This window comes from Tachyglossus aculeatus, chromosome 3 (assembly GCF_015852505.1).
Source record: "Tachyglossus aculeatus isolate mTacAcu1 chromosome 3, mTacAcu1.pri, whole genome shotgun sequence".
NCBI lineage: Eukaryota > Metazoa > Chordata > Mammalia > Monotremata > Tachyglossidae > Tachyglossus > Tachyglossus aculeatus.
In genome coordinates, this window is record NC_052068.1 from 100,332,676 (window position 1) to 100,349,037 (window position 16,362).

The 16,362-nt window shown below is 42.4% G+C and overlaps 1 protein-coding gene across 11 annotated transcripts in view; it reads right to left on the reverse strand.

Annotated features, from left to right (window-relative positions):
• SLC14A1 (solute carrier family 14 member 1 (Kidd blood group)) overlaps nt 1-16,362 on the reverse strand; it is a 61,335-nt gene that overhangs the window by 13,507 nt on the left and 31,466 nt on the right. For 6 of the 11 annotated variants that reach the window (XM_038743706.1, XM_038743705.1, XM_038743703.1 and 3 more), the window contains 6 exons: nt 16,204-16,273; nt 13,210-13,433; nt 10,114-10,264; nt 9,714-9,903; nt 6,757-6,885; nt 3,684-3,876 (listed from right to left, as the gene is read on the reverse strand). In XM_038743706.1, coding sequence (XP_038599634.1) covers nt 3,684-3,876; nt 6,757-6,885; nt 9,714-9,903; nt 10,114-10,264; nt 13,210-13,356 — 810 coding nt within the window. In that variant the 5' untranslated portion in view covers nt 13,357-13,433; nt 16,204-16,273. The remainder of the gene's footprint in view (nt 1-3,683; nt 3,877-6,756; nt 6,886-9,713; nt 9,904-10,113; nt 10,265-13,209; nt 13,434-16,203; nt 16,274-16,362) is intronic. The other 5 variants (XM_038743710.1, XM_038743709.1, XM_038743708.1 and 2 more) reach the window with 2 other exon arrangements.

Below are 16,362 nucleotides of genomic sequence, written 5' to 3' on the forward strand. Positions count from 1 at the left end.
TGATCGGGCTGATTTAAAAACAGTTTAATCCTCTTGAATCCCGGGGAGGTAAAGGAAATCTGGTTTTGAACTATAGTGTTTGCTAATTCCTAAATAGAAAGAAGTATTTATAACACATTTTGTAAAGTTCCACCCCAAGGATGTGTTTGGAGGTGATGAGAATGTGTGTTTGATGTAGCCCTGCTGAGGATGCAAAAGCAGCTTCAGTGGGAATTAGCCTAGCTAGGGAGGATGTTTGTAAGCTGATAGAGATTTTGAAATTATCTACAAGCCTGGGTTATTATTCCTCTTCCCATACCTTTCCTTTTGTGCCCAAACATAAAAGAATAATAATAATTGTGACATTTGTTAAGCCCTTACTATGTGCCAGGCACTGTACTAAGCGCTGGGGTGGAAACAAGCAAATCGGGTTGGACATAGTCCCTGTCCCACATGGGGCTCACAGTCTTGATTCCCCTTTTACATCTGAGGTACCTGAAACACAGAAGAATTAAGTCACTTGCCCACGGTCACACAGCAGAGTAGCAGGGTTGGGACTAGAACCCAGGTCCTTCTGACTCCCAGGTTTATGCTCTATCTACTATACCATGCTGATTCCAAAATAAACATCCCAAAGTAAACCTCAATTCTGGCAGCATTGACATTTCACCAGATTGTGCCAATCTACCCTTTCTTTTTTTAAAAAAAACCCACTGAAATATTAGATGATTGCTTACACCCCTTTACAAATCCAGTGCACTGACTAATTCCAACTGTGTGATTTTTTTCCCCTCCTGTACAATCTGAACAAAGTGTTATCTGACTTTCTAGATCCCACCAAGAGTGGACTATGCCTTCCACGATAGTACATACATCTTTAACTTTTCTTGCTACCTGTAATGTATTTTAGCGCCTGTTTCTCCTGCTAGATTATAAGCTCCTTGAGGTCAGGAATTGTTTACTTTATTATTGTCTCTGAAGGGGGAGAGAGAGCATTTCACAGATCCCATTGATCAACTGGTTACCCTAGATTCAAAAAAATTGGAACCGTCTCAGAGAGCCATGTTACTGAAGTATCAACCTTCCAACAGAAACTGCTCAACTGAAATTTCATAAAAGTTACTGCCATGTGTTCTGGTCCCTGCAGTCCTCATTCTCATTTACAGACCTTTCATCTTTCTGAGAACTGTCAATGAGTCACCCTTCCATCTTTTATTCATCAGCCTACATCAGTATAGTTCCTCACCAGATAGATAAATTTTGCCCATTGCTATTAACTCATTTTCTCCTTTGATGATCCACAGTAGTCTAGGCATGCTTAACTGGAACAAAACCCCACAAAAAAACCTGGGCCCTGTTCTGCAAGAGCTTACAGCCTAAAGCCTTGGAGCAGAGGACCATGTCATTTCAATTGATGGCAGCAGAGCTTGGAAAAGCCAATTTCTAAGTGAAATGCCACAGATGGGCTTCAAGGGGTGAACTCTACTTGGTGCTGGGGGTGGGGTCAAGGAAGGGGCTAGAAAAGTAATCTGAAATGAGTCTGTTTTACCTGGGCTCTCTGTGAGCAAATTTGAATCCTAAAGGAAATCCTGAAACAATCCATCAGTTGTATTTGAATGTTTATCGTGTGCAGAGCAGCATATCAAGCAGTTGGGAGAGTACAACACGGTGGAGTAGATGGACCCGCTCCCTTCCCACAAGGAGTTTACAGTCTAGAGGGATTAAACTGCTTAAGACTTCTCAAGCCTGGGGACAGATTAGGACCACTGTCAATTAGGCCAGACCCTAATTCACTCTGGTACCCTGATCTGGAGCTGGCGGACCAGCCTCTGGGCCAAGGGTGGGGGGAGGGGCCTCACTGTCTGGTTTGCCTTCCCACATTGACTTCATTCTGTTTATGTAATGGAGCTCTCCAAATACTTTCACCCTTTTATTCTCAACTGAACCCACACCAAAGATGAAATGTGTTGCAGTGCGTTCAAAGCAAAGCTTCCAGTTGATAGATTATTATCAACTAGCAGTATGGCCTAATGGAAGTGGATAGAGCATGGATAGAGTCAGAAGGACCTGCATTTTAATAACTGTTCCATCACTTGTCTGCTGTGTGACCTTGGGCAGGTCACTTTACTTCTCTGGGTTTCAGTTACTTCATATGTAAAATGGGGATTAAGACTGTGAGCCCCATGTGGGACAGGTAATCGTGTCCAACATGATTACCTTGTATCTACCCCAGCACTTAGAACAGTGCTTGACACAAAGTAAGAACTTAACAAATACCATTATTATTGTTTTAACTAATCTAAAGAAACTAAAATTGGGTAAATCAAGTCGGGCATAGTCTCTGTCCCACAAGGGGCTCATAGTAAGAAAGAGGTCATAGGATTGAATCCCCATTTTACAGATGAGGTAAATGAGGCACAGATAATTTAAGGGACTTGCCCAAGGTCACACAGCAAGCAGTTGGCAGAGCCAGAACTAGAACCCAAGTCCTCTGATTCCTAGGGCTGTGCTTTTCCCACTAGGCCATGCTGCTTCCCTACATAAGAATGTGATTGCTGAAAAATTGCATTCCCTAAAACCTATCCCAAGCGTGCCTGACCAATGGTAATAAAATGAATTTTGGGATTTAGTGAGTGTCATTGTCACATCTAGGAGTTTATACTAAAAATCTTGGTGTATGTGTGTGTGTGTGTATTCAGAACAAAGTTGACAAAAGGAAGAAAACATGTACTTCATAAGGATCAAATTCTCATTATGTCCATCCATAGAAGAGCCACTTATTCCTAGTTAGCATCCTTTGAAGCTATTAGTAACTTCAAAGGGCACTAACTAGCCATAATAGCTCTGTACAAGCTTTAAAAATAGGCGGATTGGAGTTTAGCTCCAGGCCTGTGTAAGCATAGAATATTGCTTTGATGCCTAGTGATGTACAGTAGAACAAAAGTTCTACTTGAGCAATTGGTAGTTTCCTCTATAAAATGGCAGAAAGTGGACAATGCTCCGGCTGGTCTCAAGTTCAGCTATTTGTTCAGCTGGTTTGCCGGGATATTTTTGTTCCTCTTCCTGTTCACTCAGCGGTATTTACTGAGCATTTACTGTGTGTAGAGCACTGTGCTAGGAGCTTGAGAAAGTACAACAAAGTTGGTTAGGTGCAATCCCTGTCCCCATGGGATCCCTGTCTCCTCTGTACCGTAAGCCCAATGTGGGCAGAGAATGTGTCTGTTATACCGTACTCTCCAAAGTGCTTAGTACAGTGCTCTGCACACAGTAAGTGCCCAAGAAATACAGCTGACTCACCTTTGGAAATTGCAGTCCTCAGGGAGCACCAGGCATTAAAATAGATTACAGATGGGGGAAGTTTTTCCTCTGGCTTTGAACCCCCTGTAAACACTTTTTATCAGTCTTCCCCAGTAAACTGTAGTAATAAACTGCAAGGAACTCATGCCTTGTTGCTATTAAACCTTTCCCTCTAGATCATTAAGTTCAGTGTGGGCAGAGAAAGCATCTAACAACTCTGTTATATTGTATTCTTCCAAGCGCTTAGTGCAGTTATCTGCACAGAGTAAGCACTCAATAACTACCATTGATTGACTGATTTCCCAGGTGCTGAATGCAGTGGCAAGCACTCAGGTAGGTTGTCAGTAAATACCATTGCTTGCATTTGGTACTTGGCAGTATTCTTGTAAGGAATAAAGGAGACTTACCTGGGGCACATCAATTTCACTCCAGGTAACATTGGGCACTGATGATACAGGCTTAAAGGGGGCAATAGGAAAAAAAGGATTGTATTGCCCAGTGACAGCCAAATACAGGGTTATGGCCATGTTGAAAGGTAGCGTGAAGATCGGGAGATCCCATTTACAGAAGACTGAACTCAGAGCACTTGAAAAAACTGGACTGGAAAGAAGGAGAGATGATAGAAAAATGGTGAATTCTTCAAGCCATTTAGATGCATTGAAATAGTCCCCTATTTTGGAAAATACTCTTGGAAAATTCATCCTTGTCATTTCGGTTTTTCCATGTGAAACAACTTCTCTTGTTCTGGCATGCTAGTGAGGGTAAAGGAATGGGCCCTTTTACAATCAACTTAGAAATTCAAAAGCAAGCCACAAGAATTGTAGGCATTCAAGGAAACCAGGGCCATGAGGGACATACTAACAAACCATCTGGGATTTTAAAACATCATTACTGATTATTTTAAGGTGGCAAGTCCAAATTCTTCCTACTTTATGGAAATTTTCTTTCCAGTTTGCAATCAACACACTCTTCTGATACAAGCAGACATCACTATTTAGTGTTATAAGATCAGCCCTGCAGATGGAAATGAATATGGGTTAGAGATTTGGTTCTGCAAGGAAGATTAAGGCATTAGTGAATTTGGAGGCGATGAGACCAAAATGGAAGGGGAGAGGCTGAGAGACAGAACAGCCTTCTGCCACTTGCCAAACATGACCTCATTCTTGCCCTGAGGACTGAATCCTGTTGGGCAGGGAGCAAGGCTCTGCAGTTTCACTGCTTGCTATGTCGGGGGCAGTAGTGCTTGGTGGAAGGTAGCTTCCAAGAGAAGCCTGCTGTGTGACCTTGGGCAAGTCACCTAACTTCTCTGTGCCTCAGTTATCTCATCTGTAAAATGGGGAGTAATATCTACTCCCTCCTACTTAGACTGTGAGTCCATTTGGGAGAGGGACTGTGTCTGACCTGATTAGCTTGTATCTACCCCAGTGTTTAGAACAGGGTGACATACAGTAAGCATTTAACAACTCCAACAAAAAGCCTTGACTGCCACCACAGCCTCAAGGTCAGAAACTGCCATAACTTACTCTTCTATTTATCTTTTTTTACAAATTTGTTATTTGTTAAGCACTTACTATGTATTAAGAACTGTTCTAAATTCCAGAGTAAGTAAAAGTGAATCAGGTGGGACACTGTCCCTGTACCTCATGGAGCTCATTTTACAGTTGAGGAAACTGAGGCATAGAGAAGTGAAGTGACTTGCCCAAGGTCACACAGCAGACAAGTGGCGGAGATGGAATTAGAACCCATGACCAACAAGGGACAACCAGGAGAGGGCGGGGGTCAGTAAAACCAAGACTGGGAAGGTCCTGGGAGAAGGGAGCCCTCAACAGAGTCACACGCGTGCCAATGAGAGGTCGAGGAAGGTTCAACCGGAGTTGAGTGAGAGATTTGGTGAGTCACATCGGAGAACTCGGAGGGGAGAGTGGTCTCAGTAAAGCCAGGGGGGCAGAGGGCCGAGGACTCCATGCGTCTCCCCCACAGATAGGAGCTGGACTTGAGAGCCCCCATTTCTGTGGAATGTGGGTTAGGATTTACCATTAGAGAATCCATGTGGACTAGTGTAAAGAACATGGGCCTAGGAGTCAGGGGATCTGAGTCCTAATTCCTCTCTGCCACTTGCCTGCTGAGTGGTCTTGGACAAGTCACTTCTCTGTGCTTCATTTTCCTCATCTGCAAAATGGGGATTAAATACCCGTTCTCTCTCCCGTTTAGACTCTGAGCCCCATATGGGACGGGGACTGTGTCCGACCTGATTATATAACAACTAGCCTGGCACGTGGTATGGTGCTGGCCAAATATGAACAAATATGAGCAAATTATTACTAATATCAGCATAAGATTTTGTAGGCAAGTGGGGACAGGCTACCAGAATGAGGATTTATCCAAGTTAATTACACTCATCCACTCACAGGGCTAATTGTAGCTAGGCTCAGGATTAGAGGCTGAGGAGCAAATGGGGGTTCCTTTAGGGTTGGCATAAGGAGCCCTAGATACCCAATACATTTCTGTGCTCCCTCCCATTTGTGCTACACCCTCCCCCATGCTGAGACATCTCCTTGACCCATTGTGGTGTGGGAGGTGATGGGGGGCCGGAAGACCCCATTTCTCTCACCGTTCCAGTTTGTGCTCTCCACTTCGAGGAACAAAGCTGTTCACCACGCTCTCCCCCCTGCCCTGCCTCACTCCATCCCAACCTCAGCGATGGCTTCCCTTTCCAGGCCTGAGGGCTAACGTGGCATTTTGGACCCAAGTGGTAGTATTTATTGCTATTACTTTATGCAGAGCACTGTACTAAGTGCTGGGAAATAATATTCAGGTGGGAATTAGACATGGATCCTGTGGCCTGAGGTGCTCCCAATCAATGAATTCAGAAGTTGGGGGAGGATTGGAGACAGACACACAGGGGAAGCAAAGAAACACTAATATTTAAATGGCATAAAGGACAAGGACAAATATGCAATGCACAAAATACACAAAAAGGGAAGGGAAGTGTGTCTCGTTGATTCTGCTTTATGTGTGGAAAGTTCAGCCATGTGCACAGGAAACCAAATGGCCGGTAACGACATCCTTAAAACACAAAGCTTTATTCTCTCTAGGGAGTTTTAGGGTTGACAGATTATTAGGTTCTTTGAGATAAGGAAACTATTCATAATACATATTTTTAAAAAAACCCACCTACATATATGGTATTTTATCCAAAAGTAAAGTGGGGAATAAAATGATATTTGACACAAATTAGAGTGATATCTGCAAAATAGGGATTCAATACCTGTTCTCCTTCCTACTTAGACTGTAAGCCCCATGTAGGACCTGATTATCTTTAATTTAGCCCAGCACTTAGCACAGTGCTTGGCTCATAGTAAGTGCTTAACAATAATTATTATCGTTATTATTGTTATCAGTATTATTGTTATCGCAGGAGGAGAGGTACCGACATCTAAATGGAAAATACATTTTTTTCATGAGACAAGCATGACTTACCATGTCATGGACATAATAGTCACAGGAAATAAAAGCCACCAGTAATAGTCTCCCTTGGTTGAGAAGACAGCCATGAGCAATCCAACCAGGATGGCATTATATCCATGAAGTCCTGCCGCCACTGCACCCCTGGTGGGAAAAACACAGTTTGTTGAATTGAGGGCATTTTTTGAGTGCTTAAGCACTTGGGAGAGTACAAAAAAGTAGGCACAGTTCCTGCCTTCAAAGAGTTTGCAGTCTAATTCATTTATAGGTAAGGGAAGCAATGGAGTAAAAGGACATGTACTTAAGTGTTATGGTGGGGGCAAGGGGGAATGGGACTAAAAGCAAAAGAGAACAGTAGGGAGGGAAAATAGGGTGGGGAAATGAGTCAGAGAAGACTTACCAGAGATGAGATTTAATAATAATACTAATAATAATGATGGTATTTGTTAAGCACTTAGAAGATGGGGTGAATGGAGGATTGTCAGATATGAAGAGAGGGGGAGTTCCTGGCAGGAGGGGGGATGAGAGCCAAAGGTGAACAGTGAGATTGGTGAAAGCAAGGCACAGTGAGCAGGTAGGTATTAGGAGTAAAGTGAGTGGTCTGGGTTGTAGTGAGAAAAATGTGAGGATGGGTAGGGGAAAGAATGCTGATTGAGTGCCTTAAAGCTACTGGTAAGGAGTTTCTGCTGGTTGCAGTGACAGGTGGGTAAGAAACAATTGGATATTTTGGGGGAGTGCGGAGATGTGAGCAGAATTAATTAAAAAAAAAAAGATACAGGCAGGGGACAGGATGGTGTATGGACTAGATGGGGGGAAGCTGGAGGCAGGTAGGTTCAGTGAGGAGACTGATGGAATCCTCAAGATGGGATGACAAGTACTTGGATGCTGTTCTCATGGATTGGAAGGGGCAGATTCTGTAAATGACATTGAGAGAAAATAGACAGGATCTGGTGACTGACTGAATAAGTGGATTGAAGGAGGAATGAGTCAAGGAAAATGCCAAGGTTGTGGCCTGTGAGACTGGGAAGATGACAGTAATATCTACTGTGATGGAAAAGTTGGCGGGAGGATAGGGAATTTAGTTTTGGGCATGAATAATTTGAAATGCCAGCAGGATATCCAAGTGGCGGTGTCTTGAAGGCAGGGGGAAATATGAGAATTCAGAGAAAGGGAGAGGTTGGAGGGAGATGTAGATTTGAGTCATCTGCTTAGAGATGGTAGTTGGAACAGTGGGAGTGAATGAGTTCTCCAAAGGAGTAGATTTAGATGGAGAATAAAAGGGGACCCAGAACTGAACCCTGAGGCACCCCCATAAAGGGTGAGAAGCAGAGGAGAAACCACAGGAAGAGACTGAGATATAGGAGGAGAATCAGGATAATTTATTTATTTTTATTATTGTCTGTCCCCCCCGTCTAGACTGCAAGCTAGAGAGACTATGTCTGTTTACTGTTGTATTCTCCCAAGCACATAGTACAGTGCTCTGCACAAAGTAATTGCTCAATAAATGCAATTGAATGAATGAACCAGGTGAGGACAGTGTGAGTGAAACCAATATTAGCCAGTGTTTCCAAGAAAAGGCAGCTGAAAGATCCAGGAGGATTTGGATGCGGTAGAATTCTATTTGTTCTGACGACTTGACACCTGTCCATATGTTTTGTTTTGTTGTCTGCTCCCCCTTCTAGACTGTGAGCCCATTGTTGAGTAGGGACTGTCTCTATATGTTGCCAAGTTGTACTTCCCAAGCGCTTAGTACAGTGCTCTGCACACAGTAAGTGCTCCATAAATACGATTGAATGAATGAATGGGTGTGGGGAGGGTGGTCAGTGGTGACCTTAGAGAGGTTTCAGCGCAACAGAGGGATCGGAAGCTGGAGTTTAAGGGAGTTGAGGAGAGGAAGTGGAGGTACTAAGTGTAAATTAACTAGTTTGAGGAGTTTGGAAGGAATGCTAGGAGAGATGGGGCAATAAATGGAGGGGAGAGTGGTGGGGCAAGGGAGGGTTTTTTAAGGTTAGGGGATATGTGGGCATGTTTGAAGGTAGAGGAGAAGGACTTATTGGAGAGTGAGAGGTTGAAGATGGCAATCAGGGAGGGGACAAGGGTTTTTATAAGGTGTGAAGAGATGGGGTCAGAGGTGCAGGTGGAGGGGGTAGATTTTGAAGGGAGGTGGGAGGAGCATTAGCAAGAATTTACTTTGCTAGAGAGCACTTTTAAAGGTTTTGAGACTCTGTTTAAACAATTCCAGTTACGCAAATAGAATGGGAAACAGGTTTAGATTGTTCAGCTCCTATTTAGGATAAAGGACCTTCTTCCAAAAAAGGATAGGTTTTACTACTTCCTCCAGTTACAAAGTTCTAAAACAAGATCATAAACAAAAACAAAAGCATAAACAAGAAGGACAACCCTTAGCACAGTGCCTCTTTTAGAGGGAAAGTTAGAGAGAGGGAAAGCAAAACTGGGGAAACTAGTATAAGCTGCATAGACCTGAGCAGGAGAAAAACTAAATAGCAAATACTGAAGCCCTAAAACAAACACATTATTGGTTGCTTAAAAAAAACTGCAGACATCAGTTTGATTCTCAGTGAAGAGACACAACAGGGCTTCAGGAGTGAATTTAAGCTAGATTCAAGGGAGAAGGAAAATCACGGAGAAGATCATGAGTTAAAAGATCCTTCATAGTTTCAGAATAGATGTTTGGAAACATTTTATAGTGGACTTGCACCTGGGAGCAGGTGAAGCAAAAAAAAAAAAAAAAAAAAGCAATTCCCAGGAGTCATATAGCCGGAGAAGGGATTAGGCTAGATTCTGTTAAAGGAGAAAAGTATTGGAGAGATGAGAACCAGGAACAATAGTAGAATAGAGCAAAAGAGTTCTTTGTTCACACTTAAATCCTAAAAATAAGCAAGGTGTTTGCCCCCTCCTGAAGGAGGCAGTGACCAAACTGATTTTCAGTGAAGAAACACAACAAATCCTACCTGTCTTGGCTCAGCAAAAGGGCTGTGAGGGTGGAGACCACAGTCGCTATGCAGCCTGTGAGGGCCCACCAGGGATTCTGTACCAAGAGTCCAATTAAAATAATAATCCCACTGATGGGGTTATTAACAAGTACTGCTTGGGCTATTCCCCGCAAAACCCAGTCAACGAACTGAAGCACTACAGGTTTGTCTGGAAAAAAAAAGCAAAAGCACAGAGAGACATGAGACATTATTAAGATGGCTCAGAAAGAACACATCACCAGAGATGCCATTCCTCTCCTGGGTGATATCCAGGGGATGTCCAGCACGTAAAACAAGTCTAAAGGAGCTACCCTAGCAAGGTAGGGTTCTTTTTACCAAAGATATTCCAAGAATGTTTCTTAAAAAAAGGGACATGTACCTTTAAGCCAGTTGGCAAACTCCTTCATATCTCCCATGACATAGCCAATGGCTCTGGGGAAGCCTCTTCCAGCCCTGCAAGGGGAGCCGTTTTCTTCATCACTGTCCATTTTGACAACTGAAGTGCCCTCCATGGCTTTGAGGTCTGGCTCCTTGAAGAAAGGAGATATATTACCAGCCTTGAAACCCAAAGTACCAACTTGCAAAATCAGATAATAGTACTGTGCATTGACTAGGTTCTTATGTACATGTGGCGTCGGGGAAGAGACAATGAAAAAATGCACTGCCTCTTTCATTGGTAAAGTGTGGAAAATATCCTGGCAACCCCAGACCAAGAAGGTACAGTTCCACCACGAGCAGAATGGGAAATATACCAATAGTATGCCTTAATAACATTAACAGTAAAGGCATTCAAAGTCCTTTTATTTGGTTTGCTCTCCCTCAGTAGAACAATCTCCCCCATGCCTACTTCATAATAAGACATTTGAAGAACCATGTTATCCAATCCCATGTGTCTTTCCCAAAACCTCATATAAGAAGTTAGAGAGAGCTGGCTATTAGTTCTGCATTCAATGGGGCTTCCACCACCACTCATTACTGTTAATATGAATCCTCTGGGGGTATTATATAAACCTGCCCTGCCTTATGAAATGATCCAGATGTCTGAGGGGAATGGAGAGGAGGATGGGAAAGGAAAAAAAATATCGGGGTCTCCAAAGAGCACAATCATAATTACATAAGTGCAAATCAGTTCATTAGAATCACCTTCCTAGCCAGGCTGGGAGTAGTTCTTATCTGTTTCTAGGTGACATTCACTCCTTATCAATTAAAAATACTGAAGTTTGCAAGGAGCTGCCCCATATTCCTCACCCCCAAATCAAGCAGAGTTTTGACACTTTTAATATGAAGTTGATAAAATATCTGACGTCTTGGCATGTTTGAGAGATTGCCCCATTTGAACAATGGTGGCATTAATCATTTATAAAAAGGACAAGCTATTCATTATTTCATAAATTCTAGGCCAAGCCTATATTGATTTATTGGAATAACAGCAGTCCCAGGGTTCCTCTGGACTGAATATACTTTTCCATAAAACTGCACTTTTGGGGCACAGACATTATGAGAAGCCATTTGAACTCAAAGATAATTAGTCAGCTGGCTCTTCTGAACCCCACTGCACAGGAAGAAAATAGAATTCTAAGACCAAAAGTTCCACTTCTTAAACATTTTTCTGTCACCAGAGCAACCCCCCTTGCCAAACCAGAATAGCCTTTCATGTTTGTTTAAGGAACCCTTCCTCCAGAGCAGGCTAATTGAATGAAATCACAAGCCATTACTTTATTCCTATCCCCAAGTACTTGTGCAAATCTATATATTCTATTTTTTATATAATTTATATTGCTAGCTGTACATGCCGTTATTTGTTCAGCTGTCTCATGCTATGTTTGTACTGCTTCCTGCTTTATCCTTGAACTTTCTTCTGCTTTCACTCTGTAAATAACTTTTGTCTGTCTCGTCCAATGAATTGTACGCTCCTTGAGGGCAGGGAATATGTTTTTTTTGCATCAGTTGTGTGGTCCCAAGCATTTAGTACAGACCCTAGTCTTCAGTAGGTGCTAAATAGATGTTATTGATTGACTGAATCACCCACGGTTTTAGGCTATTGTGGCTAAAATCCCGAGGAGGAGGTCTTCAAGGGAATTCCAAGTGATGTCATTTCTTCTAAGTAGGGCCGTTCTGGACTGAGTATCATAACTTTGTCAGCACAGAGTGGGACTCTTATTAGAGAGCAGCGCCATGTGGGACAGGGACTGTTTCCTAGCTGATTATCTTCTATCTACCCTAGTGCTTAGTGCAGTTCTGGACACCTAGTAAGCACTTAACATGATTAATTATTGTCATTATTACGATTTCTCCCTCGATGTTTCAGATATTTCATTAGGAACTGGGTTAAAAATTATCCATAAATGAGGGAATATCTAGACTCTCTAGCCTACATCTACTGCCCAACCAGAATGTGGCACAAAAATTCAACACACATTTTCAAAGGCGAATTAGCTATTTCTGATGGACGTTTCATTTAAACTTAATCTATTTGCTGCTTCTATTGTCAACTGGCAGTTCTGCAAACAGGCAGGCCCTGTATGGGGCAAACCTGTCAGCTCGGCAAGGACCATCTTTACAGGCACCCATTGTGGAATGGCTTGTCAGTGATTTATTTATTTAATCTATTAATATATTAATATCTGTGTCCCCCTCAAGACTGTGAGCTCATTGTGGGTAGGAATGTATCTGTTTGTTGCTATATCTTACTGTCCCAAGTTCTTAGTACAGTGCTTTGCACACAGTAAGCTCTCAATAAATATGACTGAATGAGTGAATTGGGGGATGTGGTCATTGCTGCCTGAGAAATGAGGAAGCTAGTGTGACTAAAGTGACTTTTCTTGACTCTGTAGATGAAGCAGTCACTTTTTACACAACCAGTCTTTTAAGGATTGGCATAAATATTACACATTCTCAGCAGCGTTGTCCTCAGGAGTATTTTAGCACCACGACCTGCAAGGTGGCTTGATTTTTATCCTCTCGAGGTAGCTTTCCACCGCAGCTGGACAGCTTGGAAAGTACTGAGGTACTGAGTCCCACTTAAAACATCATGCCAACGAACTGTGACCAACTTTAAACTCTCCACTCATTCATGTGCCTCACAAGATGGAGAAGAAAAGTGAAAGAACATGATGTACAAACGTTATGCAGCAGGAGAAGCTGAGGTGAGAGAAAGGAGGTTTAATGAAACAGAAACAACTTCAGGAATCAGGACAAGAAGTTCAGTATTCTTGCCAAAACATGCCAAAGGCCCATTTCGGATATTAATGCAATTCCTTGTTGTCCAAATCAAATCACTTCTCATCCTGCCCATCCACCTTGATTGGTTTCAAGGAAACATGCTTGTACTCTTGATAAATTAATTAACGTCCACATGATCATCAAAACTTGGTGGAATGCTGTTCAGATATTACTCAAAATCAAAGCATCCCTTTCCACCATCCTGGCTTGCCATTCACCCACAGAGAAAGGCAGCATTAAAAAATATGCATACCTGTTCTTCCAGCATATCCACAAGAGGCAAGTTTAGATGAGTGCCTTGGGGTTGTGTCTCAGATTTATAAGGTTTGCTTCCAAGAGTTTCTGCCAAAAGTGGACTACTGAGGGGGTCACAAGTGTTGTTCAAAGTATGTCCATTCATTCTTCCTGCCCCTCCACAGACGATAAAGGGTAAACAATATGTGAATCAGCAGGACAGTGCTCTTGTTTTGAAGAGCACTACAGAATGTAAAATAGAGCCAGAAAGGACATTCAGAAAGACAGGGGCAGTGTCAACGCATTCCTAGCCTGCTAACTTTTTGCTAGAAAGTGATCATCCCGTAGGTCAGGCGTTGGTACAGCTTTCTGGGCATCTGAGGCATGCAGGTGGATGAAAAGGAGATGACAATTTTCTTGGGAGTGAGCTATCCAGTTGTCAAGTCTTCCCCTCTCATCACTTATCCACAAAAGTCACAAGTGGTTGGAAAATGAATCCAGCAATAGTATTTATTGAATGCTTGCTCTGAGCAGGGCATTATACTAAACTCTTGGTTTAGGACCAGTGTTTAAAGTTGTGTGCTTAAGTGTGCAGGTGTGTGAATTCCCAAGTGGTTGGATGAAGGAATCCCAATCCAATCAATCTGTCCTATTACCTTCTTCACTAGCAAATTGTCAGCACACTTGGAAGCTGCTTCTCCGGTTTTCTGTTTCAGAACAGAGGCTCCGAAGCTGCTGCCTGCTAAAATCTTTTGCAATGAATTGTTAACGTCTCCACCTTGTGGTCGATTGTAGTTTTTTGTTTTGGGGTTTTTTGTTTGTTTGTTTTTTGTTTTAAGCGCTTCTTATGAGCTAGGCAATGGGGCAGCTACAAGTTAATCAGGCTGAAGACAGTCCACGTCCCACAAGGGGTTCACAGCCTTAATTCTCATTTTACAGTGGAGGTAACGAGGCACAGGGAAGTTGAGTGACTTGCCTAAAGTCACACAGCAGACTAGTGGCAGGCCCAGGATTAGGACCCAGGTGTTTCTGGCTCCCCGACTCAAGTTCTATCTACTAGGCCATGCTGCTTTTCATCTGTAATTGACAAGTGTATGATGACCCTTATGGTATTCAAGAGGAATGACCAAAGGGAATTATTTTAGGCATTCACTGAAATCAAGAGGAACTTGATTTCTACGGGGCAGATTAGCATTTTCCTCCAGGGAGCAGGTCATCTACATAGCGACGGCTATATTCTCATTTTCAAATCAGGAGCGTTCTGAAGTCAAAAATCCTCCTCCAAATAGTTAAAAACATGATTCAATTCCAGATATTTTTTAAAAGGAGCAGGTTAAAATGAATCTCTATAGTTAAGGAAACAAAACTCTACACTGGAAACTAATATGGATGAAAGAAAGACTTTATGGGTGCCAATTTAAGAACATCATAGTACTCTTTGTTCAAAGATTCCAACTAAGTTTTCTTCTACCACTACTGGGTTGGTCTGAAACAATAATGTTATAGCAAAATTAGGCAGAAAACCTATAAATGAGGTGAGAAATGGAGGAAATATTCCTAAAGCAGTTTCAGAAGGGCTGCACTCAATTCTGATGATTTTTAACAGATGATATTTGTTAAGCGCTTACTTACTGTACTAAGTGCTGGGGTAGATAGGACTTAATCAGATGGGACACAGTTGCTGTCCCATGTGGAGTTCACAGTCTTAATCCCCATTTTACTGATGAGGTAACTGAGGTACAGAAAAGTTAAATGATTTTCACGAGGTCACACAGCAGATGAGTGACAGAGTCAGTCAGTTAATTGTATTAAGCACTTACTGTGGGCAGAACACTGTACTAAGCACTTGGGAGAGTACCATATAACAGACTCATTCCCTGCTCACAACGAGTTTACAGTCTAGAAGGAGATTCAAACCCAGTCCTTCTGACTCCCAGACCCTTGTTCTAACCACTAGACCAACCTGCTTCTCCAATTCCGATTCAGTTCTTTTTTCAGGTTGTACTATTTCCCACCTTCCTTTGAGGTACGGATTAGGAGTCCCAATTTCCCAGAGCTCAGGGCTCATGGAAGTTTAAGGATTTTAGTGTTTTAAGGATTTAGCAACTCAATTGATTACCCAGTAGTTGGATCTGTGTGATATGCTAACATTTCACTGCTCTAATTAGTCTCTTGCAATAATAATAATGATGTTATTTGTTAAGCACTTACTATGTGCACTATTCTAAGTGCTGGGGTAGATACAAGCTAATCAGGTTGTCCCACGTGGGGCTCACCGTCTTAATCCCCATTTTACAGATGAGGGAATTGAAGCACAGAGAAGTCAAGAGACTTGCCCAAAGTCACACAGCTGATTGGTGGTGGAGCCGGGATTAGAACCCACGACCTCTGACTCCCAAGCCCAGGCCCTTTCCAATAAGCCACACTGCTTCTCTAAATTCTGCCCTTTCCACTAAGCCACACTGTTAGGGACGTTGTGCGCATGTATCAGTGCACACAACTTCTCATAGACATCTTTTGTAGAGTGCCTTACTGCTGTAGGAGTTGCCTACTGCTGAGGTCAGAAAGCAATCAAGGTGACAATTATGTGAAAATGCCAATCATTGCTTCTCTGTTAATATTGAGCTGACTCTGGAAAAGGCCAGGAATATTTAGGAAGTGTTTACTATATGCAAAGCATGGGTAAAAAAAATACCCTGACGGAAATCAGACCCAATCCCTGGCCCTCAAGGGACTCACAGTCTTCAACAGACAACTTCTCATTGTCATAAATAAAATCAGTTTCTCTAAAATTCCCCTATCACATTTACAAAAACCCCGTAAAGTTGGAGAGAATCTGGCTTTCACGTTCTTTTACATGACAGCTAAAAGAAGCACATTTGGAAGACTTGGAAAACACTCTTACAAACAACTGTACACACAACATTCTAAAATTCACATGTTCCAACTATTTTGCATAGTATTTGTATATTGATAGTATGCATCTTTCAGTTAATAATGATTAATTCATTACCTGCTTAATATTTTAATTTTTTGTCGTTTTGGCGTTTGTGTGCTTGGGTCTTGCTCGCTCACAGTCAAAGCTGTAAATAGAAAAGAAACGGTCAGGTGTTCCTGCCTTCTGGTGAAAATTATGTTTTCCCTGAAGTCAACTACATGGAGTGCACTGAAC